General features: G+C 33.8%; 3 protein-coding genes across 6 annotated transcripts; all 3 read right to left on the reverse strand.

Moving 5' to 3' along the window:
- Window positions 1-621: 621 nt before the first annotated feature.
- Window positions 622-16,634, reverse strand: LOC111712136 (high mobility group B protein 6). Of its 4 annotated transcripts, XM_023486669.1 has the most exons (6): window positions 16,379-16,634; window positions 12,447-12,598; window positions 12,382-12,401; window positions 8,134-8,454; window positions 1,188-1,407; window positions 622-953 (listed from the first exon to the last, which is right to left on the reverse strand). In XM_023486669.1, the coding sequence occupies exons 1-6, from the start codon at window positions 16,542-16,544 to the stop codon at window positions 867-869; spliced, it is 966 nt and encodes a 321-aa protein (XP_023342437.1). In that variant the 5' UTR covers window positions 16,545-16,634; the 3' UTR covers window positions 622-866. The 4 variants fall into 4 exon arrangements, with proteins under 4 accessions (XP_023342437.1, XP_023342436.1, XP_023342440.1 ...); XM_023486668.1 differs by having other exon boundaries at window positions 12,382-12,598; XM_023486672.1 differs by lacking the exons at window positions 8,134-8,454; window positions 12,382-12,401; window positions 12,447-12,598; window positions 16,379-16,634 and adding exons at window positions 2,342-2,659; window positions 2,965-3,124.
- Window positions 3,170-5,985, reverse strand: LOC111712137 (uncharacterized). The gene is made up of 4 exons (XM_023486673.1): window positions 5,619-5,985; window positions 5,180-5,325; window positions 4,192-4,790; window positions 3,170-3,818 (listed from the first exon to the last, which is right to left on the reverse strand). Exons 1-3 carry the CDS (start codon window positions 5,830-5,832, stop codon window positions 4,515-4,517), a joined length of 636 nt encoding a protein of 211 aa, XP_023342441.1. The 5' UTR covers window positions 5,833-5,985; the 3' UTR covers window positions 3,170-3,818; window positions 4,192-4,514.
- Window positions 16,635-16,819: 185 nt separating the features above from the next.
- LOC111712135 (uncharacterized) lies at window positions 16,820-26,388 on the reverse strand. The gene is made up of 11 exons (XM_023486667.1): window positions 25,541-26,388; window positions 25,160-25,241; window positions 22,894-22,953; window positions 22,254-22,340; window positions 21,479-21,563; window positions 20,718-20,801; window positions 20,113-20,233; window positions 18,847-18,958; window positions 18,297-18,392; window positions 17,727-17,848; window positions 16,820-17,174 (listed from the first exon to the last, which is right to left on the reverse strand). Exons 1-11 carry the CDS (start codon window positions 26,323-26,325, stop codon window positions 17,120-17,122), a joined length of 1,689 nt encoding a protein of 562 aa, XP_023342435.1. The 5' UTR covers window positions 26,326-26,388; the 3' UTR covers window positions 16,820-17,119.
- Window positions 26,389-27,364: the final 976 nt, after the last annotated feature.

Raw genomic sequence — 27,364 nt, forward strand, 5'->3', positions numbered from 1 at the left:
CGGATATAATGAATATCACATTCGCAGTCGAACATTTCCCGACAGAGATTTCAACTTAAAAAAAATATTACGGCCATAGTTTAAAGAGTGACTCAATAAGCATGGCATTGGGTCATTTATCAGTACAATAACATACAGGGTGTCCGGCCAGGGGCGTAGAGGGGGACCGGTACCCCCCTCGAGCCAAAGACTGGCTCTAATTTACTAATATATACTTAGCGAATATGACTAAGCCAGAGACGCAGAGACACTAAGAAATACTTGAGACGCGAATAGAACAGAAATTTTTTGGCGCTTCGCGGACATGTCTCAATAAATAACTAATCCAGATCCATGTAAGGGTTTAACAACCTGTTGACAGTATACATTTTAATTAGCGGTTTAAAGTATATTTTTTGTAAACACAAGAACAAACCATCAATATTATAATAATTTGGTATATTATTGAGCACTGAGCCAACCCCTAGACATTTAAAAAATGATGTTTTTTTAACCTCAAATCAAAGTTTTTTTTTGCTCTTTTACTACTGGATTTTATAATGGTATGATTGGTAATTATTATTCCATATTTCAGCTCATAAAAAAACCAATTGTGATAGAATAAAATAAAAAAGATCAAAACTCGAAAAACATATTTATTTGCGAAACAGTTTTCGTTACAAATGATTTACATTAGTTTAGAAAATTTAATTTTATTTAAACAAAAAATGAAGTCTCACTTTAAATTTATCATGTTTTGTTTAAAACTGAAGATTTCCTAATATTAATACATTTTTTTTGTATTATTTTCATGTTTAAAATAAGCTAAAAAGCAGATGCTTATGACTACTAATAAATGACTACAAGATAAATCTTCAGGACTACAACTACATAGAAGCCGGGGTAGTGAATGATGAAGACGTCTTCGTCGACATCGTAGCCCTCACAGGTTCCTTTACAGATCCAACCATCATCTGAGGATTAAAATAAATCAGAATTTTTAGCAGGGTCGCATCAAACAAATATCTCAGGAGGGGGGGGGGGGGTATATGCGCGCAATTTTTTACTCCCCCCCCCCTTTAAAATTGAACAAAAAGCAGAAAAAGGAAATAGATGTGTTTATGAAATGTTTGCCACTTTTTTGTCTAAGATTAAAGATACACGAAGTGTTTCAATTAGACAGTCGAAAATAAGTGGTTTTAAAATACCTTAGATATTTGTTCCTTGGGTTGAGTTTGATTATAATTCTGCATAGCCATCATATACTTCTCCTTCTCTACTATTCCTTTAGCTTCATAATCCTTCTTGGTTTCCTCATCCAACATTCCCCATCTTTTCCCCAGTTCCTTGGCTAATACAGGCACAGATACATTTCCCAGTTCTGCTATTATGTTTGCTCTGTTATCTTGGGTCCATAGGAAATATCCACTAAACATTATATTAATGTATATATATTTATATAGAATATAATGTCAAAGGTCCATGTGAAATATCCACTAAACAATACATTTTATATATAAAGTGGATATTTCCTAATGACCCTGGATATTATGTTCTATAAATATATATATATAAAAATATCCACTTTATATATAAATATATAACACAATATCCTGGGTCCATAGGAAATATCCAATGAACACATAAATAACCCACAACTTAATTTAAGGGACTGTAAAGGAAAACTGAAAGCGGGTATAGGCTGCACGACCCACCAGTGTACATTTGAATATTCGAGCTGGGCCAACCTTTGCAGTCCTACTATAGACGTTACCGCCAATTTACAATTAATAAAGCGGCAGAAGAGTGTGGCTAAAACCTAAGTATCTTAGGCGTTGATTGAGACACTTGAGAGTTCTAGCTAAAGTTCCTGTCTCAAGAAATTGATATAAAACGGTGTACAATTTATACGAAAATCTATATATATAAAATTTTGAATAAAAATAGTAGGTTTACACAAATTATATTCAGCAAATACGCAACTTGTCTGAAAAAGACGATATCCCAGAGGAGCCTATAAGTAACTTAGGTTTGCTCATATTATAATTTAATGATTTTCAGTTTTTATTTTTAATAGATATAATTGGTATGGATTCCGGTTTTCCTGTTCCCGGATTTTCAGATTGGTTGCATATTTGCTGAATATGATCTGTTAAAACCTACGATTTCTATACAAATTTTTATATATATAAATTTTCGTATAAATTTGATTCAGTTTTATATCAATTTCTCGAGACAGGAACATCAGATAGAACTTTCACGGGTCTCGATCAACTCCTAAGATATTTAGGTTTCAGTCTATACCGCCTTTCAGTTACCCTTTACAGGCCCTTTAAATAGTTCATGGTGACTTAAATATTACCTGAGGGGTCTCTTAGGAGCACAGGGATCCTTCACCTTGATCTTGTTGATCTTCTTGAGATCCTTGATCTTCTTGAGCTCAGTTTTCTTCTTGGCCAACTCCACCTTGTTTAGGAACTCCTGAGTAGGATTATAATCCTTCATAGAGTTTACGAACTTCTCCTTCTCCTCCTTGGCCAGCTGTTCATACCTTGTCTTGATCTCAGGAATGATGTTTTTCCACCTTTGCCCAAGCTCCCTAGCAACCGTAGTTACAGAGATATTTCCTAATTCAGCAATAACCTTAGTTCGTTCATCCATACTCCAGAGCATATAGGAACTAAACAGATAAATTTAGGATAAACATGATCAATATTATTGATATTATTTACTCCAGAGCATATATGAACTGAACAGATAAATTTAGGATAAACATGATCAATATTATTGATATTCTTTACTCCAGAGAATATAGGAACTAAACAGATAAATTTAGGATAATCATGATCAATATTATTGATATTCTTTACTCCAAAGCATATAGGAACTAAACAGATAATTATAAGATAATCATTATCAATATCATTTATATTTTTTACTCTAGAGCATATATATGAAATAAACAGTGTGTTAAAATGTATTTACCTCAAAGGTCTCTTAGGGGCCTCAGGGTCCTTTGGCATCTTCATCTTCCTTTGCTTCTTTACAATCTTTTGTCCATCACCTACTGCCCCTGGGTTCTCAGTCTCAAAATCAAAGGTAGGTAAGCTCTTCTCTAAGGTACTCATTTTAATCTCAGTTAAACCTAGAAAAACATTAAAGTTTTGATCATAAAATTGGTTAAGTTTATAAAATATCACACAAAAATGTTAACAAATCATTATCAAGTGCTCAAATGTAATGAGTTTAAATATGAAAATGTTAAATACACAAAGAAAGGTTTCCGGCCAAAAACTAAAATTATATAAGTTACAAATTATTTGTTCAGCTCTTTGCTTTAAAAACATAAGAATTCTATTGATGAAAATAAGACCCTGATACAATTATACATTTAGATTAAAATGTAATGATGAAATCTTGCATTGAGACATTCCACTTGCAATAGTATTTTTTCTGAGCGTTTGGTTTAGGACTTTCCAAATACTACTACAGTACAACATATTCAAGAATTATAAGACATAACCTTATTACGAAAAAATAGAAGCACTCAAAGATAAGACATTTTTAACAACCTCGATAAAATCTGCTAAAAGCTAATTTTGACAAACTCAGTGTCAAAAAATGTTAGCAACCTGCATACAATGGTTTAGTTTAATTTACATTGTTATTTTCTGGTTATATTGCACAGTGACCAATGAATGTACTCTGCATGGTTTCTAATAATCCTCCGACACATCAAGGTCATAAGAACCATCCTCCGAATCCTCCAGCTCATTTGGATCATCCTCGTTTTCATCGCATTTAAAGAATTCCTTTATAAACAGCTCAACAGGACTGATCTAAACAGAAAATAATGTTGAGAAATAAACCTATGAAGAAAACATTAGTTCTTTAAAATTAAAGTATCTAACCATAGAATAATTAAAATAACAGAAAGGACACTTGATGTAATCTTTACAAGAATTAGGGGGTTTTTCGTTCACAATAACCCAAAGGTAGAAGCCCAAAGGAGTTACGCGCATTCGGCGTAGAACAGACCTTCTGCGTCTGTTATTCTCCGCACCATGCGCGTAACTCCTTTGGGGTTCAGTCTCAGGGTTATTGTGACAGAAAAACCCCTAAATCTGGAAAAGGCGACTCCTTTTTTTCAATTTGTTATTTTAATTAATTTACGTATTTAACATTTAATATGTGATCAATTCGTGTAATTACCTCGATTGAATTAGATTTCCCTGTTAATGAGTGTATCCATCTTTTCTTGGAACCCTGCTTCTCTTCTACTTTCCACTGAGTCCAAGCAGCAGACCAACAATCCAGGGTTAGATTCCTTTTCTCCTCGGCGTTAAGTTCTCCAGACAGTATTCTCTTCATCCAATCATTTCCAGGTCTTCTGTCCGCCTTCCCTCCACGCGCATTCACAAATACAAAATCCTTTCCCTCCGCATCAGTTCTGTATATTTTTATGTAGTTGTTTACAGCACTGTAAAGTCCTGGCATAGAAAGCCGAAGTCTGCCGTAAGAAGTTCTGTAAGGACTTAATACCTTGACAACTTGACTGGTTCTTCCCTCCCGGCCCTGAAGTTAGCTATCGTCATGCTGGTAGTGAACCCAGGTCTGAAAGCACCAGTTGTAGCACAAATCAAACCAATGAGAGAGCTTCTAGCCTCAAACTCTTCCTTCTTGTCAATACATATTTCTTCATCATCATCTTTTCTCTTCTTTGCAAGGACCTCAAATGTGTGCGTAGATCTAAGAACTACTTGGAGCAACTCAAACATACGTTCAGGGTTAAACTTCAACATGGTTTCATCCTTTCCAGAGATTCATATAGTTAACAAAGATAAGGTACAAGAAGAAATCATATCTTTGTTCCAAAATAACTAAATTAGATCTGGGTACTATCGTGTTGGATACTCATAATTCCGAACACTTGATCTCGATATCCCTTGTCAGCATTTTTAATTTAAGGATATATATAACCTAAACCTTTCCATTTTAGATATTAATCCCCTCAACAAAGCTACCTTCATCCTTTTACTGGGTTCGATTACCATGCAGGATATCGAATAAAGATTAAATTAATCTGCAGATTAACGAAAAAACTAAATCAAGCACTGATCTCGATATCCACAATACAAGAGTTCCAAGCTTTTGGCATTTAAACATCATAAATATAAAAATATAAAATTTATATCTCTTCCTTGGATTTCTGTAATGAGACCTCAGCACAGATCTTAGTTTCCAGGTTCTTGATCTGCTTGGAGAATTCCCTAGAATTGTTCTCCAGATAACTCACATAGCTCTTCTGCTCCAGTGGTTTCATTGTCTGGTCAACTTCAATTATGTCTATACAAAATAATATGTCTTAAACAATCCTTTATCTTGGTTTTATAAGTCTGCCTTTTCCAACCCAAGTACTCAGAGAGACAGCTTATACAAATTGTAAGGCTAAGTTATAAATAACTTTTTATTCTTATTCAGTTAAATGTTTAAAAATTGTTTGAATAGGTATTATTTTAACGATTTAAGATGGGGCGCAGTTAGCATTAACCAATGACCAATAACTAGTTCAAATTAGTCATTATCAGCAAATCAAAGAAATTTGATTTAATAAAAAGAGAATAAAGATGTCTGTTTACCTATTATAAACTGAATAAGATCAACGTAAGCCAGGATTGCACTCTTCTTAAACCTAGGAGATTCCTTCTGCTCCAGGTAGTCGCTAAGACTGGGCAACATGAAGTTGCTCTTCTCCGGTGTGATCAGGTCACATATGCTGTTGAAGTTATTTATCTCCATCTTCCAAAAGGATAAAATATTCTTTAATTGTTTCTTATCAGTTCTCTGATTCATCTCAACTTCCCAGTTCCTCAGTTTCTCCCAAAACACAAATTCAAGAACATATACATTGAAGTCTTCCTGCAACTTTCCAGGGTTAAATATGTATTTAATTCATCAGATAAAATAAGGAGAATTCCACACTTTTGCTTGTTTACTAAATCATACATGAAGGATATATATTTTGAAGTGAAGATAATTATTAAGTTAATAATTCTGTTTGTTTCATTTAACTCAATTTCTAGTTTGATTGTTTTAACCCTCACCTGATAGGAAACTGTCATGGTCTCAATATCTACAGTAACTTTAGTTTTTAAACATTTCTGTTTAAGTTACTCCAGACATGCCTATTCAAAAAGGGATATAAAAGAATGCTTTAGGACTTTTTCGTTGTTAAACAAAAAGTTCTTAAAAAGTTGCAGATTTCTGGCACCCTCTGAATCAAGGTTGTATAAGATGTTTGATACTCTGGGTTCACTTCAATGTAAATTTCGTCTTTATTGCAACGGACACCCTAAATTCTCATATGACGTCACTTAAACTTTAACTAACAATCATCACATTTACCAAACATTGATTTTGCTAACAAGCTTAAAGCTAAAAAATGCAATTCTAATTCACGTTTTCCTTCCTCTAGTTTTCATTTCTTTACTTAAACTTAATATATATTTAATTATTAGCTGGACAAAGAAAATTGAGTATATTATCATAGAATAATAACAATACAGATAGAACAATAGATGTCGTCTTTTCAAAATTTAGAGGTTTTTCGTTCACAATAACCCATAAATTTTGAAAAGACGACATTTAGTGTTCTATCTGTTATTGTTAAGTAATCTATGTAGTAATATATCATCAACCAAGAAAATAAGTACATTTGTACTTACAACACAATTCTCACTTTTAAATATCAGCAATCTTTACTCTGAGTGCCGTGTTCATAATAATTGCAGTAACAGTAATGAACATAACGGAATTATGCTTATTAATAGCGCCGGACTTGTACAAACTGTAATTAATGTGATTTTAAGTTTTACATTATTTGTCAGATAATTTTCAAATGGATGATAATGGATTAAGCTACTTGTGTAGATAATGTGATTTTATGCGAAGATTTGCTATTAAAGCTGATCAAATATAAAATAAACTGAAAGGAAGCTACATAAAATGAATAATAGACTGAAAAGAAGCTACATGAATAATAAACTGAATTAAAAGCTACAAAAGTAATAAACTGAAAAGAAGCTTCATGGATAACAAACTTAAAAGAAGCTACATGAATAATAAACTGAGAAGAAGCTACATGGATAACAAACTGAAAAGAAGCTACATGGGTAATAAACTAAGAAGCTGCATGAATAAAAAACTAAAAAGAAGCTACATGAATATGAATAACGTTTTATAAATTGGAGAGATTTAAGGATTCACAGGCAGCTTAATCTTCTTTAGTTTCTTCAAAATCTTCCATCCATCCATTTTCCACCATCAATGGTTGTTATCAGCTCAGAGCACATACATCTTCTCATAAAGACAGTTTAACTCTCATTTTCGTTATTCATTTTAATCTTTATAACAAGTTTAAATACTTAGTAATTTCATTATACAATTGGTCAAATAACAGTTAATATTCTTTTAAAAAAGGTCAAATTGTTTTAAAATCATGGCCTTTAAAAATGTTATATATCTATATATGTTTTATCACATTAAATTAAAATTTTTAATACGAAAAAGGTTTCCGACGGAAAAACAACATTTTTAAAACAAATGCCAGATCATTTCCGATTCTGACAGATGAATTTGATGAGAGTTCAGTTGGAAGTTTGCTTATACTTCTGCATAGCCATCATATACTTCTCCTTCTCTACTATTCCTTTAGCTTCATAATCCTTCTTGGTTTCCTCATCCAACATTCCCCATCTTTTCCCCAGTTCCTTGGCTAATACAGGCACAGATACATTTCCTAGTTCTGCTATTATGTTTGCTCTGTTATCTTGGGTCCATAGGAAATATCCACTAAACATTATATTAATGTATATATATTCATATAGTATTTTCAACTTTGTTCAGTTTAAATATACATTTTAGATGTTTAAATATATATTTTTTTCTGAGACAAAATCTTTTATGGGTCTAACCCAATCATCAGTTGGAATAAAAATGAATAAAAATATGTATATATATTTATAACATCTTACTAAACATTATGTTTCATGCCTTGCAGAAATTTTCAAATCCGATCTAGTTTTGACATTATATAACACCAAACATTGAAATAGCCTATGACCTTAGTCTTATTAATCAAGGTTAATATATTACCTCATGGGTCTCTTAGGAGCACTGGGATCCTTCACCTTCTTGATCTTGTTGATCTTCTTGAGATCCTTGATCTTCTTGAGCTCAGTTTTCTTCTTGGCCAACTCCACCTTGTTTAGGAACTCCTGAGTAGGATTATAATCCTTCATAGAGTTTACGAACTTCTCCTTCTCCTCCTTGGCTAGCTGTTCATACCTTGTCTTGATCTCAGGGTTGATGTTTTTCCACCTTTGCCCAAGCTCCCTAGCAACCGTAGTTACAGAGATATTTCCTAATTCAGCAATAACCTTAGTTCGTTCATCCATACTCCAGAGCATATAGGAACTAAACAGATAAATTTAGGATAAACATGATCAATATTATTGATATTCTTTACTCCAGAGCATATAAGAACTAAACAGATAAATATAAGATAATCATGATCAATATTATTGATATTCTCTACTCCAAATGATCAATATTATTGATATTCTTTACTCCAGAGCATATATGAACTAAGCAGATAAATTTAGGATAATCATGATCAATATTACTGCTCATCCTTACTCCAGAGCATATATGAATTGAACAGATTAATTTAGGATGATCATGATCAATATTATTGATATTCTTTACTCCAGAGCATATAGGAACTTTACAGATAAATTTAGGATAATCATGATCAATATTATTGATATTCTTTACTCCAGAGCATAAAGGAATTAAACAGATAAATTTAGGATAATCATGATCAATATTATTGCTCATCCTTACTCCAGAGCATATATGATAGATTAACTTAAGATGATCATGATCAATATCATTGATCATCCAGCGCATAAAGGAATCAAAACATATTTATTTCAGATGATCATGATCAATTTTATTGATATTCTTACTCCACAGCGTTAGATTATTTTGACAAGATATTAAACTATAATAGTTCAGTTTTTCTTATGATTGTTTTCATCAATAAAATAATGTAATGAGCAATGAGCACTATTTGATAAAATTCACTATAATATCCAGGGTGGCCAAAACTTTTTTTGAAAAAATCCGTACATTTTCAGAGGAAATCCGTACAATCCGTACAATTTTCGAAAAAAAATCCGTACAATCCGTACAATTTTCGAAAAAAAAGAACTAGAGAACTAGAGAACCAGAGTACCAGAGTACCAGAGAACTAGAAAACTAGAGAACTAGATAATAGAGAACAAGAGAACTAGAGAACTAGAGAAATAGAGAACTAGAGAACTAGAGAACTAGAGAACTAGATAATAGAGAACAAGAGAACTAGAGAACTAGAGAACCAGAGAACTAGAGAACCAGAAAACCAGAGAACTAGAGAACCAGAGAACCAGAAAACCAGAGAACTAGAGAACTAATAAACTAGATAATAGAGAACTAGAGAACTAGAGAACCAGAGAACCAGAGAACCAGAGAACCAGAGAACCAGAGAACCAGAGAACCAGAGAACCAGAGAACCAGAGAACCAGAGAACCAGAGAACTAGAGAACTAAAGAGCGTTGATTCTAATTTTTAAAACTGTTTAGATCAGTGTGTAGGCCATTTAACAACCAAACAATTAAGTTATAAATAGAAAGAGTGGAGTGTAGATTTAGGATCTAATATAATTAAAAATAGCGTGGTACAGGGGTTGCACACTCAATTAAAAGAAAGTTAATATTAAACTAAAAAAGAAAAGATTTACAGATAAACGGAAGAAACCTGAGAGGATGTTCTCAGATCTGATAAAGAGACAGATAGATAGATAGATAAACAGACAGACAGATAGATAGGCAGAGAAACAGATAGACACATACACATATAGATATACAGAGAGACAGATAGGATATATAAACAGATAAATAAAAAGATAGATAAACTGACTTGCAGATAGATAGACAGATGGATAGACAGATAGCTAAATAGATAGCTAGACATACAGCTAGACATATAGCTTGACATATAGCTAGACAGAGAGCTAGACAGATAGATAGACAGATAGATAGACAGATAGATAGACAGATAGCTAGACAGTTAACTAAACAGATAGCTAGACAGATAGACAGATAGATAAACACAATCTCAAATAACACTTCTGGAACATATTCTCAAATGAACACTTCTGGGATCTTGAAAATTATGAATGAATTTTGATTGTCAATTGAAACGTTAATCAATCTAATATTATTTAGAATGCAGAAAATAAGTTAAACTAACTTCAATTTGACGAGATTTTTTTGTTGAAATTTTCATGAAAAACTTGCTGAAATGAGTGAAAATAAAAAAAAACCCGGTGTATTTCCAGGATAAAAATCCGTACAATCCGTACAATTTGAAATAAATCCGTACAATCCGTACAATTTTAGGGTTACAAAATAAAAAATCCGTAAAATCCGTACATTTTGGCCACCCTGAATATAAGTAAAATAATTGCATTATTTTGGTGCAATCAAAAGAAATATACTCGTTAATTTTATTATTGTGAATTAATATATTAGATCCCGATCTGATGCTGTGACCAGGGTACAAACGTTATAACGCGTTAGTACTCTGCGTCTACGACACCAAGTGTTCTGACACTGTTGCTTGAGTGCAAACAGTACAAGGCATCAGTTCGCTGCAGCTATGACACTTAAGTGTTCTGACACTTTGGCTAGAGTGCAAACGGTACAAAGCCTCAGTTTGCTGCGGCTATCACACCAAGTGTTCTGACATTTTGGCTTGAGTGCGAACGGTACAAAGGATCAGTTCAGTGCAGCTATAACACCAAGTGTTCTGACACTTTGGCTAGAGTGCAAACGGTACAAAGCATCAGTTCGCTGCAGCTATGCCACCAAGTGTTCTGACACTGTGGCTGGAGGCAAACGGTATAAATCATCACTTCGCTGCGGCTATGACACCAAGTGTTCTGACACTGTGGCTAGAGTGCAAACAGTACAAAGCATCAGTTCGCTGCGGTTATGACACCAAGTGTTCTGACACTGTTGCTTGAGTGCAAACGGTACAAAGCATCAGTTCGCTGCAGCTATGATACCAAGTGTTCTGACACTGTTGCTAGATGCAAACGGTATAAATCATCAGTTCGCTGCGGCGATGACACCCTGTGTTCTGACACTGTGGCTAGAGTGCAAACAGTACAAAGCATCAGTTCGCTGCGGCTATGACACCAAGTGTTCTGACACCTTTGCTTGAGTGCAAACGGTACAAAGCATCAGTTCGCTGCAGCAATGACACCAAGTGTTCTGACACTTTGGCTAGAGTGCAAACTGTACAAAGCATCAGTTCGCTGCGGCTATGACACCAAGTGTTCTGACACTGTTGCTTGAGTGCAAACGGTACAAGGCATCAGTTCGCTACAGCTATGACACTTTGGCTAGAGTCCAAACGGTACAAAGCGTCAGTTCGATGCGGCTATGACACCAAGTATTCTGACACTGTGGCTAGAGGCAAACGGTATAAATCATCAGTTCGCTGCGGCTATGACACCATGTGTTCTGACACTGTGGCTAGAGTGCAAACAGTACAAAGCATCAGTTCGCTGCGGCTATGACACCAAATGTTCTGTGTTGCTTGAGTGCAAACGGTACAAAGCATCCGTTCGCTGCAGCTATGACACCAAGTGTTCTGACACTTTGGCTAAAGTGAAAACTGTACAAAGCATCAGTTCGCTGCCGCTATGACACCAAGTGTTATGACATTTTGGCTAAAGTGAAAACTGTACAAAGCATCAGTTCGCTGCGGCTATGACACCAAGTGTTATGACACTGTGTTTAGACTAAGCAAAAGACTTATACAATGATTTCATGATGTACGTGGAACACATACTTGTACAATGTATATTATACATCTCCCAGGGTGCATATTTTCAGAATTATTATTTATGTTTTGGTAAACAAAAATCAATAATTAGACATCTAAAGACTTATTTCATCATTCTTTTTGATACCTCTTACACAAAAATTCATTTAGTTTCCCCAATTCACCGAGAAAAGAACCCTAAAGAAGTATAAATTCTAGGTATTTTATTTTTAAGGGGGGGTTGAGAAAAATGATTTTTGGAGAAAATATACACCCCTGTACAATGAATCTCTAAAGTTATCTGTTTACTGAAAATATACACCCCTGTACAATGAATCTCTAAAGTTATCTGCTTACTGAAAATATACACCCCTGTACAATGAATCTTTAAAGCTATCTGCTTACTGAAAAAGTTTATAATTCCTAGATCGTTGACAGAAATGTGTAAAGCAATTTAAAACTATTCACCTTAGAGGTTTCTTAGGGGCCTGAGGGTCCTTTGGCATCTTCATTTTCCTTGGTTTCTTAGGGGCCTGAGGGTCCTTTGGCATCTTCATTTTCCTTGGTTTCTCACCAATCTTCTGCTCATCTCTAGTTGAGCTTCCAGGCTCAAGATCACTCTCAGAAGTCTCCATTGAGACAGATAAACTCTTGTCTTCAGTGCTCATTTTAGTCTTGGAGATATCTTGAAAAAGATACATTTTAAGTACTAAAAATACCAACGTTACCAAAATGAATGCTTTAAAATGGTAAAATAAACGAAACAATTGTTCTTAATCAGGATTGACATGAAAAAACCCACCAAAAAACTAACAATAAAACCCAACTGAAAGTGGGCTTATTGAGTTTTATTGTCTTTTTTAGAGTTTTTCTAATTATTGCCTTTTCTTTTCCCCTATAATGACAAACTCTTCAAATAAAGATCAGGTCAGCAATCAATTTTATTGCTTTTAAAGGGAGTAAATACAGCACTAAAACTGACACATTTATTCTTTTCTTAAGAGTTTTGTTTCGATAGAACCAGGATATAAAATCCCTTTATCATTCTTTTGTCTGAGTAATCTAAAGTTTTTCGGTATTGTACAGTTGTCTTCCTTCTTAAAATTATCTAGGGATTAATCAGAGTAGACCCACCAACAATCAGAAATATGTATCCAAGTAAGAAAATTGAAATAGTCTGAAGGAACAATATAAAAAATTGCAGTATTTCCCCTTTGAAGAAGGGAGGTGATATTGTATTTGAAGAGTATTTATATTTGATTGTAAGGCCTATTATGACAACATTATTATTACTCATGAATATTAAGTTCACCTATTGCTTAACTAGTCTTAAGAATTAGTATTTATTTTAGTAGACTTTCAAATTGAAGCCCCAAAAAAAAAAAACAATAACACCCACTGGGCTGTTTTTTAAACCGGGGTTTTCCCAACCCTGGAAAATCAAATTCCTTTAGTAGATTTGGTATTAATAGATAAATTAACATTTTATCAATGAAGAAAAGTTTTCAGACCAACAACCACTTATATATGACCCTGGTAATTAGTTAAGTTTTCGATATCACAAAAGTAATCTGTTGGGGGCAAACAGAAATATATACATTCCTATTAAAAGATCACAATAGAAACTTCTGAGTACATTCATTCAGACCATGATTCATTTTTAATGGAATCTAACGATATCTACTTGTTGCAGAGACTTTACACTTTTATATACATTCCTAGGCTTTGTAACGCATCTTAATAATCGTCAACATCAAATGTGTCATGAAAAAAGCCTCATTAATGGTTTATTTTCATGTACTTAATAAACATCATTTTTATCTGCTTACAGTGTACACTGTTCAGACATATTTTTTGTATATTAAAATAAGATCCTTAAACTCCTTATACTAAACAATTAAATCCGAATACTCTTCCGACTTTCAAGGTCACTAGGATCATCCTTTATATCATCCAGGTCATAAAGATCATACTCTGCGTCCTCAAAATCATTAAGATCATATTCTGTAATCTTCGGATGATCGGGATCCTCCACAGTATCCTCCAGCTAAATTCTATGAGCCTCAATGTCCTCCCGATCATTAATATCATCCTCAGTATCCTCCCGATCAATGGGACCATCCTGAATAGCCTCAAGTTTGTTGGGATAATTCTCATTAGCCTCCAGCTCATTAAGATCATCCTCAGCATCCCACAGCTTATTGGTATCATCCTCGTATTAAGTATGCTCCTTTAACAAGCAGCTCTTCGGACTGATCTGAACGATTAAAAATTTATATTCAGGGTGGCCAAAACTTTTCTGAACAAATCCGTACAAAAATCCGTACATTTTCCGAAGAAATCCGTACAATCCATAATTTTTTTTTTTAAATCCGTACAATCCGTACATTTTTTTAAACCAATCCGTACATTTTTTTAAAATCCGTACATTTTTTAAGAAATCTGTACAATCAGTACAATTTTCGAAAAAAATCCCATTTTTGAAAAAAAAACATTAAAATTCAATTTTTCATTCATTGTCCTTTGTGTTCAGTTCATGTAAGAGGATTTAAACTTCTTCAGCAAGAATCAATCTGTAAAAAATTGGCTTCATACATATATACAAACTAAATACTGGGTACATGATACTAGGTGCATGATACTGGATACATGATACAGGGTACATGATACAGGATACAGGATACTGGATACTGGATACTGGGTACATTATACAGGATACTGGATACAGGAAACTGGATACAGGATACAGGATACTGGGTACTGGATACAGGATTCTAGATACGGGATACTGGATACAGGATACTGGGTACATGATACTGGGTACATGATACTGGGTACATGAAACTGGGTACATGATACAGGATACTTGATACAGGATACTGGATACAGGATACAGGATACTGGATACAGGATACTGGATACAGGATACTAGATACAGAATACTGGATGCAGGATACTGAATGCAGAATACTGGATGCAGGATACTGGATGCAGGATACTGGATGCAGGATACTGGATGCAGGATACTGGATGCAGGATACTGGATGCAGGATACTGGATGCAGGATACTTGATGCATGATATTGGATACAGTATACTGGATACAGGATTCTGGATTCTGGATACTGGATACTATATCAGGATACTGTATACAGGGTTCAGGATACAGGATACAGGATACTGGATACAGGATACTGGGCACATGATACAGGATACAGGATACAGGATACAAGATACTGATACAAGGTACTGGATACAAGGTACTGGATACAAGATACTGGATACAGGATACTGAATACTGAATACTGAATACTGAATGCTGAATACTGAATACTGAATACTGAATACTGAATACTGAATACTGAATACTGAATACTGAATACTGAATACAAGATACTGGATACAGGATTACTAGATACAGGATACTGATACTGGATACAAGGTACTGAATACAAGATACTGGATACAGGATTACTGGATATAGGATACTGGATTGATACTGAATACAGGATACTGGATCCAGGATACAGAACACAGGATACTTGATGCAGGATCCAGGATACTGGATTCAGAATACAGGATACTGGATACAGGATATAGGATTCAGGATACTGGATACAGGATACTTGATACAGGATACAGGATACCGGATACTGGATACAGGATACAGGGTACAGAATATTGAATGAATACTGGATACAGGATATTGAACTTAATACAGGATTCTGGATACTGGATACAGGATACTGGATACTGGGTACATGATACTGGGTACATAATTCTGGGTACATGATACTGGGTACATGATACTGGGCACATGATACTGGGTACAGGATACTGGGTACAGGATACTGGAACATCTTCTTGAATAAGCAATCAAATAAGTACTTATGGAACATATTCTCAAATAAACACTGCTTGGACATATCTCGAAAATTATGAATGAATTTTGATTGTCAATTGAAACGTTAATCAATCTAATATTATTTAGAATGCAGAAAATAAGTTAAACTAACTTCATTTTGACGAGATTTTTTTTTATTTTCATGAAAAATTTGCTGAAATGAGTGAAAATTTAAAAAAAACGGTGTATTTTCCATGATAAAAATCCATACAATTTGAAAACAAATCCGTACAATTTTAGGGGTAAAAAAAAACAATCCGTACATTTTGGCCACCCTGTATATTACTAGACTTTCTTATTATAATTTCACATGTTAAATTCTATTTCATAAACTTTTTTCAAGCTAACAAATTTATTTTAAACAATTATGCTGAAATACTCTTATCCCAAGGTATTTTCATTCGGGGAATATGTGATTTAGTTCATAAAAATCTATATCAAAGAAATAAAAAAGAGGTAAACATCTTAATAGAACCAATTTCGTCCATACACTTTCAGAATTTAGCCATGTTGACACCAACGCATTTTATTTAACATATTGTTATATTTTAATACGCATCACCTTGTGAGTAAAGGTTTATTGGGTGCTTGCTTGAAGATCCTAGAAAGTTTAACTTTAATTGATCTTCCAGCAGTCTTCTGCCTTGCATTAACCACAAGGAGGTGCCTTCAGTAGAATTGTGTTTTGTAACCTCTATTTCCAACAGATAAGTTCTTATCTTCGGCATTCATTTTTTTCTTCAAACACGGGTTAACAATTTAATTTTTCATTGAAAATACAAAATGTTTTAGTATCAACTGCATGTTGATTCATAAGGTTTACAAGCAAAAGCAAAATTGTGGCTCATCTCACTTACAATTTATTTATCATGTAGATACTCACAATATTAAATAAAAAATTGTCATGTTTCGAAAATACTGAAGATTTGATGTGTCAAAATATATTAAAACTTAACGTAAAATAAAATAATTTAATGTATCAGTTAATTGAAAAATATCTTTTCATTTAAAATCAATTTAGTTGTAGGTTTAATCAAAATATCTCCGTGAGCACTTAGCAGGTTACAAATAATCAACATTGAAAAATATCTTCTCATTTAAAATCAATTTAGTTGTAGGTTTAATCAAAATATCTCCGTGAGCACTTAGCAGGTTACAAATAATCAACATTTAACAGATTAAGGGCGACCAAAAATTCATTCTTTCTTTCACTTGGCACAAAAAGCAGGGGTGTATCCTCAATCAAATACAAAATTTCCCAAAACCAGAAGGAAAATTTATTTGAAGGAGGATCTCTAGGATTCTAGAAAAGACGGAGAAGACCTGTCTCGTCGAATCCCGCGGCGTGGCCAGCATTCCTAAAGTAATTAAAACATCTATGTTAGATCGAACAGATTGGCGGGTCAAAAAATCTATATTATTTTTTTATAGTTAAGATCATGAAACTGGCCCTTTAATTTTACATAGATGGCTTATAACAAATGAACGTAAAAGGCATTTAGGCCAACATGAAATTGTGTGACAAGGTAAGCTAGATACATTTTTAGAACTTATTACAACTGAACCACCCTGTACTACTAAACATGACAATTACGTGCATAGTTGAAAAACTGTTATAATACCCTTCCAAACAAAAAAGAAACCTCTCTATACTTAATGGGGCATATTTAATTATGTTGAGTTCATCTGCAACAATTCATAAATAAACAATAATAAACTTTGCCGTCTCGACATTGTCATCTATAATGAGAAACACTGTATAAATCCATAAAGGTAATCACGTTTTAGGCAGAGGCTTGAAGGACTTAGCTGTTTATACTTTAAATAAACAGACAAGTTCATAAACCTATGTATAAATTCTGCGCAGATCAAGACGACCTTTTAGACATTTTAACTGGGACTTCCTGTACCTGACAGTGAAGACGGAGTTCTGTCCGTTGTAGTGCATCCTCCTCTCCTGAGCCTTGATGAAGATATGACTCTGATCTCCCAGACTAGCGGTTATTGAGGCGAACTTGTTTCCCAACCTTACCTGACAAACATTGATTTATATATATTTAATTCTATTTCATTGGATTCTTTCGATTTGAATCCAGGTCCGGGATCTTACAATTTCGTTAAATCAGATAAGTTTAAAATATCAAAAGTATACACCATCAAGCCGCAAAGATATAGGGAATTTAAATTATTACAAAATTTGTATTTCTGATAAGAGTAAGGGCCAAAGGTTTACATTCAGAAAGTTAAAAGTCCTAGGTTTAAGCAAATAAAATAATCTAAGAATGCTTTATTATTAATAGCTGGAGTAACTATGCTAGCTCCCAAGCTAGTTTTTTCATAAGTTAAAAAATGTAACCTACTCAATTCCCATATATGAAAGTATAATTTAAAACTGTTGCTAGTGCTAACAGTTTCATCATATTAAAAAATGCACCAAACATGATTCTTTTCATTGGGTTGTTTAGGTTTAGAGTATTTACCTTCCCAGTGGATGGACTAGACTTGAGAAGGATGAACTCTTTATCATTTCTCCGTTCCACAACAGTTAATCCGTCCGGCTTCTGTTGTATATGGATCTATACCACAACATTTACAGCAGAGATTAAAAACTGTGCTCTGTATTATTTAAGGGGATATTGTATGAGTAAATGTTTATGTTTGTTTATAATACTGGTGAATAAGTGAGTCTTTTTTGGTTAAAATAATTTTCTTTTAAATATTAGGCCAGTACCTTTTCCTTTCATTCCTTGTAGGCAAAAGTGTAAATGAATTGAGTCGTTGCGACTTACAAGATTTCTAATCCCTACATCTTTGCAACCTGATGATGTGAACCTTTGATATTTCAAACTAAGATTATTTTGATTTAACATGATTTATAGTTTAAATATCTAAGGTCTACAACATTGAGTTACAAAGATAAAGGGTTCAGAAAATCTGAATTTGTGCCAAAGGTTCAGTTTCTTTCAAATCCAACACATAACAATTCAATTTCTTTCCATCCAAGTGTATTGTAAATGTGTAAAATGTTTCCTGTCCAAAGACCCAGCAATCCTCGTTCTTATAGTTTCTCCAATACTGAGCTTTACTGAGCTCTAGAGAACAGATATCCACACTATCCTCCAGATTCTGTTTACACGATTCCCTGGACAGTGAACAATAATTTAGTTAAAAGATAGAAAAAATATTCAGAAGACTATTAGATCTGAGGCGCGGTTTGAGAGGAATTAGCAGAGCTTATGATCAAGATCAGTTGGATCCGCAACATTTTGACTTTCTTTTTCCGGATACAAGAGTTCATCAAGTTTCAGCATAAAAATAAGCGGGAAAAAGAAGAACAATTTAACTTTATCGACCTCCTTGTAAATAAGTAGAGTAAAATTAAATAAAACTATATTTGTTGTTGTAATGTTGTATCATGAGTGCGAGAAATGTTTTGCTGTGATTTTTACTTTTTCCAGTTTGTTTTCGATCAAATTAAAGTATTTTTATTTCGATCTGAAACAAACCAGAAAACATTAAAATCCTGGCAAAACTTTTATGTTCTGAATAATACCAATTACAATGACATAAAAGAAATTTTCATGAATGGATCCGAATCCGGATCCGTTTTTTTAGGGCGGATCAAGACCTGGATCTGTTTCCCCGCATCAAAATGAAAAGGATCCTTGGCACTGGAAATTAGTCCTAAGACTCAACTGCCATTGAGACTAAATTAGTCTTAAGCTATGAATAATATCGGAGCCCAGTCTACCTTAGATTATTGGAGTTGAGACTAGTGGATTTAGAAAAAAGACTATGCTTTAAATCGTGGCCTCTAAGCGGTAACTTTGACGAGATAAATATGATCAAATATTAACATGCCAACGCATGTATATTATTTATATCGATTAATACAAGTATCAACACCTGCCTCGAACTCTTATATTAAATCGCTATATTTTTAAAACCTAATGGTGTAAAACTTTCAAACTTAATAACTTTGTTATGAAATCAGCCACCTTGAAAATTATCACTGTTTATTGCCTTCCCAAAACTTTGGAAAAAAGGACAGAGACTCAATAAATACTACATCTCACTAAATGAATCCCTATATCTGTGCAACCCGATGTCGTAGACCTTTGATATTTTAAACTGTGAATTCTGTAAGATAAAATAATTTAAGTTTAAAATATTAAAGGATTACACATCAACTAAAAAAGATTTTAAATATCTTAATAGTTAAATGTTTAAAATGTTGGAAAGATATAAGGAATAGAAAATTAGAGTTTAAGGAGAGTACTCTGTTGAATGATCTACCTGAAGAGGGTCTCAGCAACGTTGTTCTCGTAGAGATCGTGGAACATATCTGATGTAGTTCTAGCTCCAGCCACATCCACCAGGTATACCAGGGTACAGTTGTTAGCAGTGAAACTTATACCTGGATACAATAATATTATCATCCTAATTCTTGTTTCAAATCTTCTAAAGCCGCTCAATCTTAACAACATGAACACTTAAATCCGACTTAAAAAGAACTATGTAGGTTTTTTCTATTAAACTAAAAAGGAATTTTTTTAGAGTTAAAGTAACAACTCCTCTTAGGTCTACATTGATTGGGAAGAAAGGAATTGAGGCTTTGCCACAAATTTTCTTATCCCTATATCTTTGCAACCTGATGGTGCAAATCTTTGATATTTTTAAAATATGTAGTATTAATATTTCGAAATATTTAAGGTCACGAGGTTGGGTTGCAAAGATATGGGAATTAAATAATCAGAGATTGTGTCAAAGATTTTAAATTCCTTTACAAATATCAGTCAAGCTCTTCCGTAAATAGTTTAACATTAAAACTATATTTTCAACTTGTTGAAAACAAAATGTATATTATAACCATAAATTTACTTTCTACTTATAACACAAACCTTTAGGATACATCTTGGCGTTCTTTACACTGATATCATCCATGCACTGTACCTCAATCCTGGATCCGTACTGGAGCACACGTCCTGATTATCATTATCATTAGTTTAGTTTATTGAAAAATCAACTTTTTTACCATTTCATGAAATAATACAAGAACCTTTCCAATGTAAAAGAGATTTTCATTTTATGTTTTCAATAAAATTAAAGAAATGATTTTCTTGCAGTCTTAATAGATAAATGTAGAAACTCAGCGCTGTGCACCCTTCTTGTGAGGGATAAAAGCTTTAAATTTAAATTGAACTATTTTTGTCACCCCTTTCACAATACAATTTAACAAAATCATACTGACATCCTTCAATCATCATTCAGTGATATTTTTGTCTGAGGGGAAACTTTTTATTTCTCATTTATAAACTGATGGAAATGATGGAAAGATATGCTTAGATGAAAAATAGGATTAATATCAGTTTAGATACAAGGTTACCGACATAAGGTTCAGATTCACTGTACAGAATAGTTTTTTGCATTTTTGGTTATAAGCAATTGTATATATTTTTCTTCCGTTGTCAAATCATGAACTGTACCTTAACAGGCGACAAATTCAGAATTAGTTTCAAATTTTTGTATAAGAAAGGCATTAATAAAGTCTCATTCTTTTGGGGCAATCCTGTCGCAGGATGGTCTATTACAGCCAGACATTCTCCTATATTTCTGTGCAGTTCTTATGAAATCTATTTTTAACTTAAGATTGAAATCTTACCTTTAGGATGAACCATGGCCATCTGTAGACCACAGGCAGACACTGCCAGGGCAGTATGATTCTTCCCGTCTCTAATTCTAATAGCCTTCAAACACAGTTAACTAATACTTTATTTGTTTATACAGTATACAGTATCTGAGATTGGAGCTTCTCTGTAGAATATCGTTCATTTTAAACGCGCGCTTATTCTTGGAATCCGATGTGTGCAATTTAAATTTTGAGGTTGAAGCCTTGATCCCACAATTCAAATTATCCCGACAGGGTATTGCCACCACGGGATAACGAACAGGATAAAAATTAATTCCTATATCTGTAAAAGACGGAGATCAATGCATGCTGAGATTCATAAAAGATAAGTTCCGACTTTTGGCCTCTCCCAGAAGCGTTAGAAATAATTTTACCTCGGACTTAAGTTTTACAAATCCGTGTCTAGAAACAAACGGTTCTAGACTTGGATACGCAAGTTGTGAATTTTTATTTATAGTGACATAAAAAGCACATATTTCTTCATGAAAGTGTAATTTATGGTAAAAATAATAATTGCAAACGATTTTCGGTTAATGAAACATAGCCCCAGATTTCACAATTATTTAAAAAGACTAAAAATGCCGAAATAATTTCAGATGACAAAGCTTTTTATTCTGTCACTTTTAACCCATTTAAAAATGTTTTTTTTTCGTATTTCCTTTACGTGCTTCTAGCTGTTAAGTTAGACTTTTAGATAGGGTAGATCAAAACAATTTAAAAGTTTGTGTGAAAAGTATTGTTTAGCTTCCTTGTTTGCTGATATATCAACCACAATCTTGTGGTTAAGATGTAGAGTTATATATCCGTCTATATCAACAAAAGCTGGGACGCCCTCCTAAAACATTTCAGATCAAAATGCTGAAAATATTGTAGCATTCTGATTTTATTGGTCTTAAAAACCAGTATATTCATATACTTTTACTTTTACTTCATATCAATAAACTGTACACGAAATAATATTACTTCATTTAAATTCCCAAACGCCAAAATTTTGTGAATGTACATACAGGGTGTCCCACGAAACATGACAGTTGGTGAATAGTTTAGAATGTCTTTTTCCATAATTTGTTAAGTTGTTTGGTACCAAAGATCAATAAAAATATTATATGGGAGCATGCTATATTAAAATTACTTTCAAAGTAAAAGATAATGAAACAAAAGATTTGTTTAACTTAAAATAACGATTTATTAAATGTCATGTTTCGTGGGACACCCTGTACTTGCAGAATGTGAATTAACAACAAATAGATCGGATGTTATATCTCCTGTCTGTTCAGTACAAGAGGTTATGGTTTACAAAGTGTACAGTACACAAAGTACAGAGTACATGGTAAAGAGACAATGCACATTGTACATTGTACCGGAAGTCCACGTATAAGATAGCTGACCTGATCTATAGGTTCCACGTACTGCTGGTGTACGGGAGGAGGGAATGGGAACAGGTTCACCTAAAAATACAAGTGCTTAGGATCCGGATTTAACATTTCTTCTCCATCCGGATGCGGATCAGTATGCGAATCCATTTGAAAAAACATCAGTCAAAACATATAAAAAAAACCACTTTTTTAAATCTAGATCGTTCTTTCAATATAAGCTTTTTTCGGAGTTCATCTTCATTCCCAGAAGTCGTAGACCTTTGAAATTTTAAATTGTGAATCCTGTCAGGTCAAATACTCAAGTTTGAAATTATTTTAAATATAAGAGATTGAAACCATCAGGTTTCAGATATAAAGGGATATCCAAGGTTTACCAAATTGGGTTGCAAAAATATTGGGATTAGAAAATCAGAAAAATTCCGTTTTTTTTTATTCCCGACAAATACAACCTAGTTTCATTTTTAGCAAATGATTCACTAATCTTTATTTACAAGATAGAAAACAAAATTCAACCGTCGGTTAGATTTAGTATAGTTTAGTATGGGTCCAGGTCGTCGTAAAAGTTTCATCCTTAGTGGGTCACTCTGGACAGTGTACAATATTAACAGTAAATCTTTATAACAAGATATTCATATATATATGTTGCGTAGAGCCTGCCAAACGGCTGGACCGATTAAACTGAAATTTTTTTATGGACACTCATTGGCTGAAAAAAATTCGAAAATTCATTTTTTTTTCTCTCTCAAAATTGTTATCGAATAAAACCCTTCATGTGTTATTTCTCTGTCGGTTTATAACATAAGTAATTTTGGATATTTGTTTTAATTTTCTTCAACTTTAGCTGATCAAGACATTTTCTTATTCCTTTAATGAAAGTCAGTACATTTCATAATTCTGTTATTCTCAAATGAGAGATGTTAAAATTTGGAACCTTTTTTTAAAGTAATTGATACAATAAACCAGCACAAAACTATGTTTTGAAAATTCGTTTATTTTCATATTTTTTCTTTACCTTTACTCAGGGGTTTAACAATTGTAAACAATATCATACATAAAACAAACTAACAAAATAATAGTAACTACTCCTATACTAGACTACCTAAGTATATGGTCCTGAACTACTCATAGACTGACTACCTGAGTATATATAGTCCTGAACTACTCATAGACTACATGTGTATATAGTCCTGAACTACTTATAGACTAACTGTGTATTTAGTCCTAAACTACTCCTAGATGACTACCTGAGTATATAGTCCTGAACTACTCCTAGACTGACTTCTACCTGTGTATATAGTCCTGAATTACTCATAGACTGACTACCTGAGTATATCCTGTGTATATAGTCCTGAACTACTCCTAGACTACCTGAGTATTAAGTCCAGAACTACTCATAGACTAGACTACCCGAGCATATGTCCTAAACACCTCCTAGACTAGACTACCTTAGTATATAGTCCTGAACTACTCATAGACTGACTACCTGAGTATATATAGTACTGAACTACTCCTAGACTACCTGTGTCCTCAACTACTCCTAGATGACTACCTGAGTATATAATCCTGAACTACTCATAGACTACCTGAGCTGAAAACTTTAGAATGAAATATCCAGAGAAGCTCCTAAATCCTTAATATCCAGATTAAATATTGCTTGTTCTCCACATGAATTTAAACTCCAGATTAATTATTCGACGGGATATCTGGATATTTCATTCTAAAGTTTTCAGCTCTGAGTATATATAGTCCTGAACTACTGATTGACTGACTAACTGAGAATATAGTCCTGGACTACTCCGAAATTGGACTACCTAAGTATAAAGTCCTGAACTACTCCTAGACTAGACTACCCGACTACCCGAGCATATATTCATAAACACCTCCTAGACTACCTGAGTATATATAGTCCTGAACTACTCCTAGACTGTTTACCTGAGTATATAGTCCTGAACTACTCCTAGACTACCTGAGTATAAAGTCATGAACTACTCCTAGACTAGACTACCCGAGCATATATTCCTAAACATCTCCTAGACTAGACTTCCTGAGTTTATAGTACTGAACTACTCCTAGACTAGAATACCTGACTATATAGTCCTGAACTACTCCTAGACTAGAATACCTGAGTATATAGTCCTGAACTACTCCTAGACTAGAATACCTGAGTATATAGTCCTGAACTACTCCTAGACTGCCTGAGTATATAGATAGATAGATAAATATTCATCATTAAAGGTTTTAATTTTACATAGTTATATCTTTTTATATACTAGACTACCTGAGGAGGAGAATATAGTCCTGAAGAGAAGATATCATGAGTAGTACTAGAAAACCTAGGAGAGAACGGAGATCCAGCCAAACTGAGCAGATACAAAATTAACAACAAATTTAGGTTATAAAAAGAACTGTTGAATAAAATAGTTGATTAAAAAATTTACTTAAATCTGTTTTGGTTTACAAATTATGCAATGGCATTTTTATATATTACCGATTAGTTCAGAAATAAAATTCGATCCTATATGTGAAATGTGAATTTAAGTAAAAGAATGGTTTAAGTTTATATTTTGTGTTGATTTTTCATACTTTACTCAGTACATACAAAATATTCGTTCATCGAGCTTTGAACTTAACAATTTTTAAACCCGTTACTGATGCATACCTAACATTATTCTCCGTAACTCTGAACTCATCCCTCGGCCAGCACTGTTCCTCTCTACCACTATTATCAAGCACTGCAAAGAGCTGAGGTGATCCAGAAAAGACAGGGTTAACCCCACGAATATCTGGCCTGATCTCATTGTATCTCCTTTCTTCAAACCTCTGTGGAGAGTTGATTATTATATTTGGTTCCGCTGATATCCTAGATACAGGAATACTTCTCGTCTGCAGCGCCGGGGATCCGTCGGAGTTCTGGAACGAGTAATTACTATTCCTTACAATCTTCAGGTACTCATTCCGTTCCTGTTCCTTGGAAGCCTCCTTCCTTTTCTCGATAATCGAAACTCGATCTTTGGCTGGGACTGTCCCCGTTTCTACTGGAACCTTTTTAGCGATAGGAGGAGTAGCAATCCTAGCACTTAGATCTGGCACTTGCTCCGGGATTGTGATACTTTTAGCGTAGGATTTCTTGGCAGTAGCCTTTACCACAGGAGTGCTCCTAGGAACCCTTGGAACATCATCATTCCGGGGTTTCAGGACTGGCCTTTTTTCAGGCTTTAAAGCAGATTCTTCTGATTTGATCGGGGTATTTGACTTTAAGATCCGAGTACTCTGCAAGTTCTTTACCTCACCAAGAACTTTGGTCTCAGAGATCTTTCCGTCATTTCCGTTCCTGTTCTGCAGGGCGAACTTCTCTTTGAGAACAGGTTTCTCCTTCTGTCCTCTGGGAAGATCATTTTTGACTCCGATATTCTCCTTGTTCTCTGGTCTCTCCTGTTTAGTCATTGTTCCGTTCTTTGTTCAGATCTAGCAATAGAGCAATATACATTATAATATATTTTATATGCAATTTAGCAAAAGCGTAAACAAACATAATCACATGAACGACATTTAACGGTGTTAGAAAATACAAAGTTTTACTCAAGGATTTAGCTTCTATTTTATAATTTTTACAATGTATGTATAAATTTACAAAAATTTCAATATTCTTGGTAAATAATTGTAAAATAAAACATTTTTGATAATAAACTTGTTTCAGTTGATAAAAAATAGCATGAAAGTTTAAAATAATTTAATGTCTCCAATTTGAAAAAATCGTTATTCTACAAATCAAAATAGTCTACTGGACAATAATATATTTTTTGAGACAAGAGTATGTCTTCGAGTTTAGTTTAAACTGGAATCTTTGACTGCTAATATGGAGTTAAAGACGTTTTTATTACTCCATCAAGGCAATCCTGACTTCGGCACCATGACAAACTCACGAGAAAGAAAAAACCAACTACGGAAATTTTAAACCCCTAAATCTCCGCTCCTATCATATATAATCTATACTCTTAGCCCCCCTGGCAGCCTACGGTGCCTTAGACGGCTAAACCTGACCATTAAAAATTAGGCAGTTAAAAAAGTTATGCATTAAGTTAGAGAAGGAAAACCCATTTCAAAAAAACTATTTGGATGATAACTCCCCTTAACCACGAATGACGTTGCTAGTTAGTTATGGGTTTTAAGTTTTTTTTTATTAGCCAGGGTGAGATTATGTCTGTGTAAAACCGAGTTTGAGAAACAGTTTTTTTGGACTATATACTGCATTGTTGATCTTTAGAACTTTCCGTTCATAATAACTCATAGGAACAATGGTTTTCCCAACTTTATAACTTTCAAGAGATAAGATGATTAAGGGTTTTTAGCAAGGGTTATAGTAAAAGTTGCCGAGCACTGCGGCAAGGATAGGCTTAGGGGTCAAGCGCTGCAGCCACATTATCAAATTGAAAAAGTGATGATCTGTGGGCTTAGGTTAGGACTATTTCTGGGCCAAGCGCTG

The sequence above is a fragment of the Eurytemora carolleeae genome, unplaced genomic scaffold (genome assembly GCF_000591075.1).
Source record: "Eurytemora carolleeae unplaced genomic scaffold, Eaff_2.0 scaffold1238, whole genome shotgun sequence".
Taxonomy (NCBI): Eukaryota; Metazoa; Arthropoda; class Copepoda; order Calanoida; family Temoridae; genus Eurytemora; species Eurytemora carolleeae.

Bases quoted from the DNA above. Each gene is read 5' to 3' on its own strand.
- LOC111712137 (XM_023486673.1), bottom strand. From the start codon at position 5,832: ATGAATCAGAGAACTGATAAGAAACAATTAAAGAATATTTTATCCTTT. The intron at 5,326-5,618 runs GTAAACAGACAT...TATTTTGTATAG, and splicing joins TCTTATTCAGTTTATAATAG to ACATAATTGAAGTTGACCAG. The intron at 4,791-5,179 runs GAAGAGATATAA...ATCTCTGGAAAG, and splicing joins TCTCATTACAGAAATCCAAG to GATGAAACCATGTTGAAGTT.
- LOC111712136 (XM_023486668.1), bottom strand. From the start codon at position 16,544: ATGCCGAAGATAAGAACTTATCTGTTGGAAATAGAGGTTACAAAACAC. The intron at 8,455-12,381 runs GTGAATAGTTTT...TTATCTGTTTAG, and splicing joins GCCCCTAAGAAACCTCTAAG to TTCCTATATGCTCTGGAGTA. The intron at 1,408-8,133 runs GTAATATATTAA...TATAATGTTTAG, and splicing joins GCTCCTAAGAGACCCATGAG to TGGATATTTCCTATGGACCC.
- LOC111712135 (XM_023486667.1), bottom strand. From the start codon at position 26,325: ATGACTAAACAGGAGAGACCAGAGAACAAGGAGAATATCGGAGTCAAA. The intron at 22,954-25,159 runs GTAGTCTAGTAT...TTGTATTTTTAG, and splicing joins GACTATATTCTCCTCCTCAG to GTGAACCTGTTCCCATTCCC. The intron at 18,959-20,112 runs GTAGATCATTCA...TTCACTGTCCAG, and splicing joins GTTGCTGAGACCCTCTTCAG to GGAATCGTGTAAACAGAATC.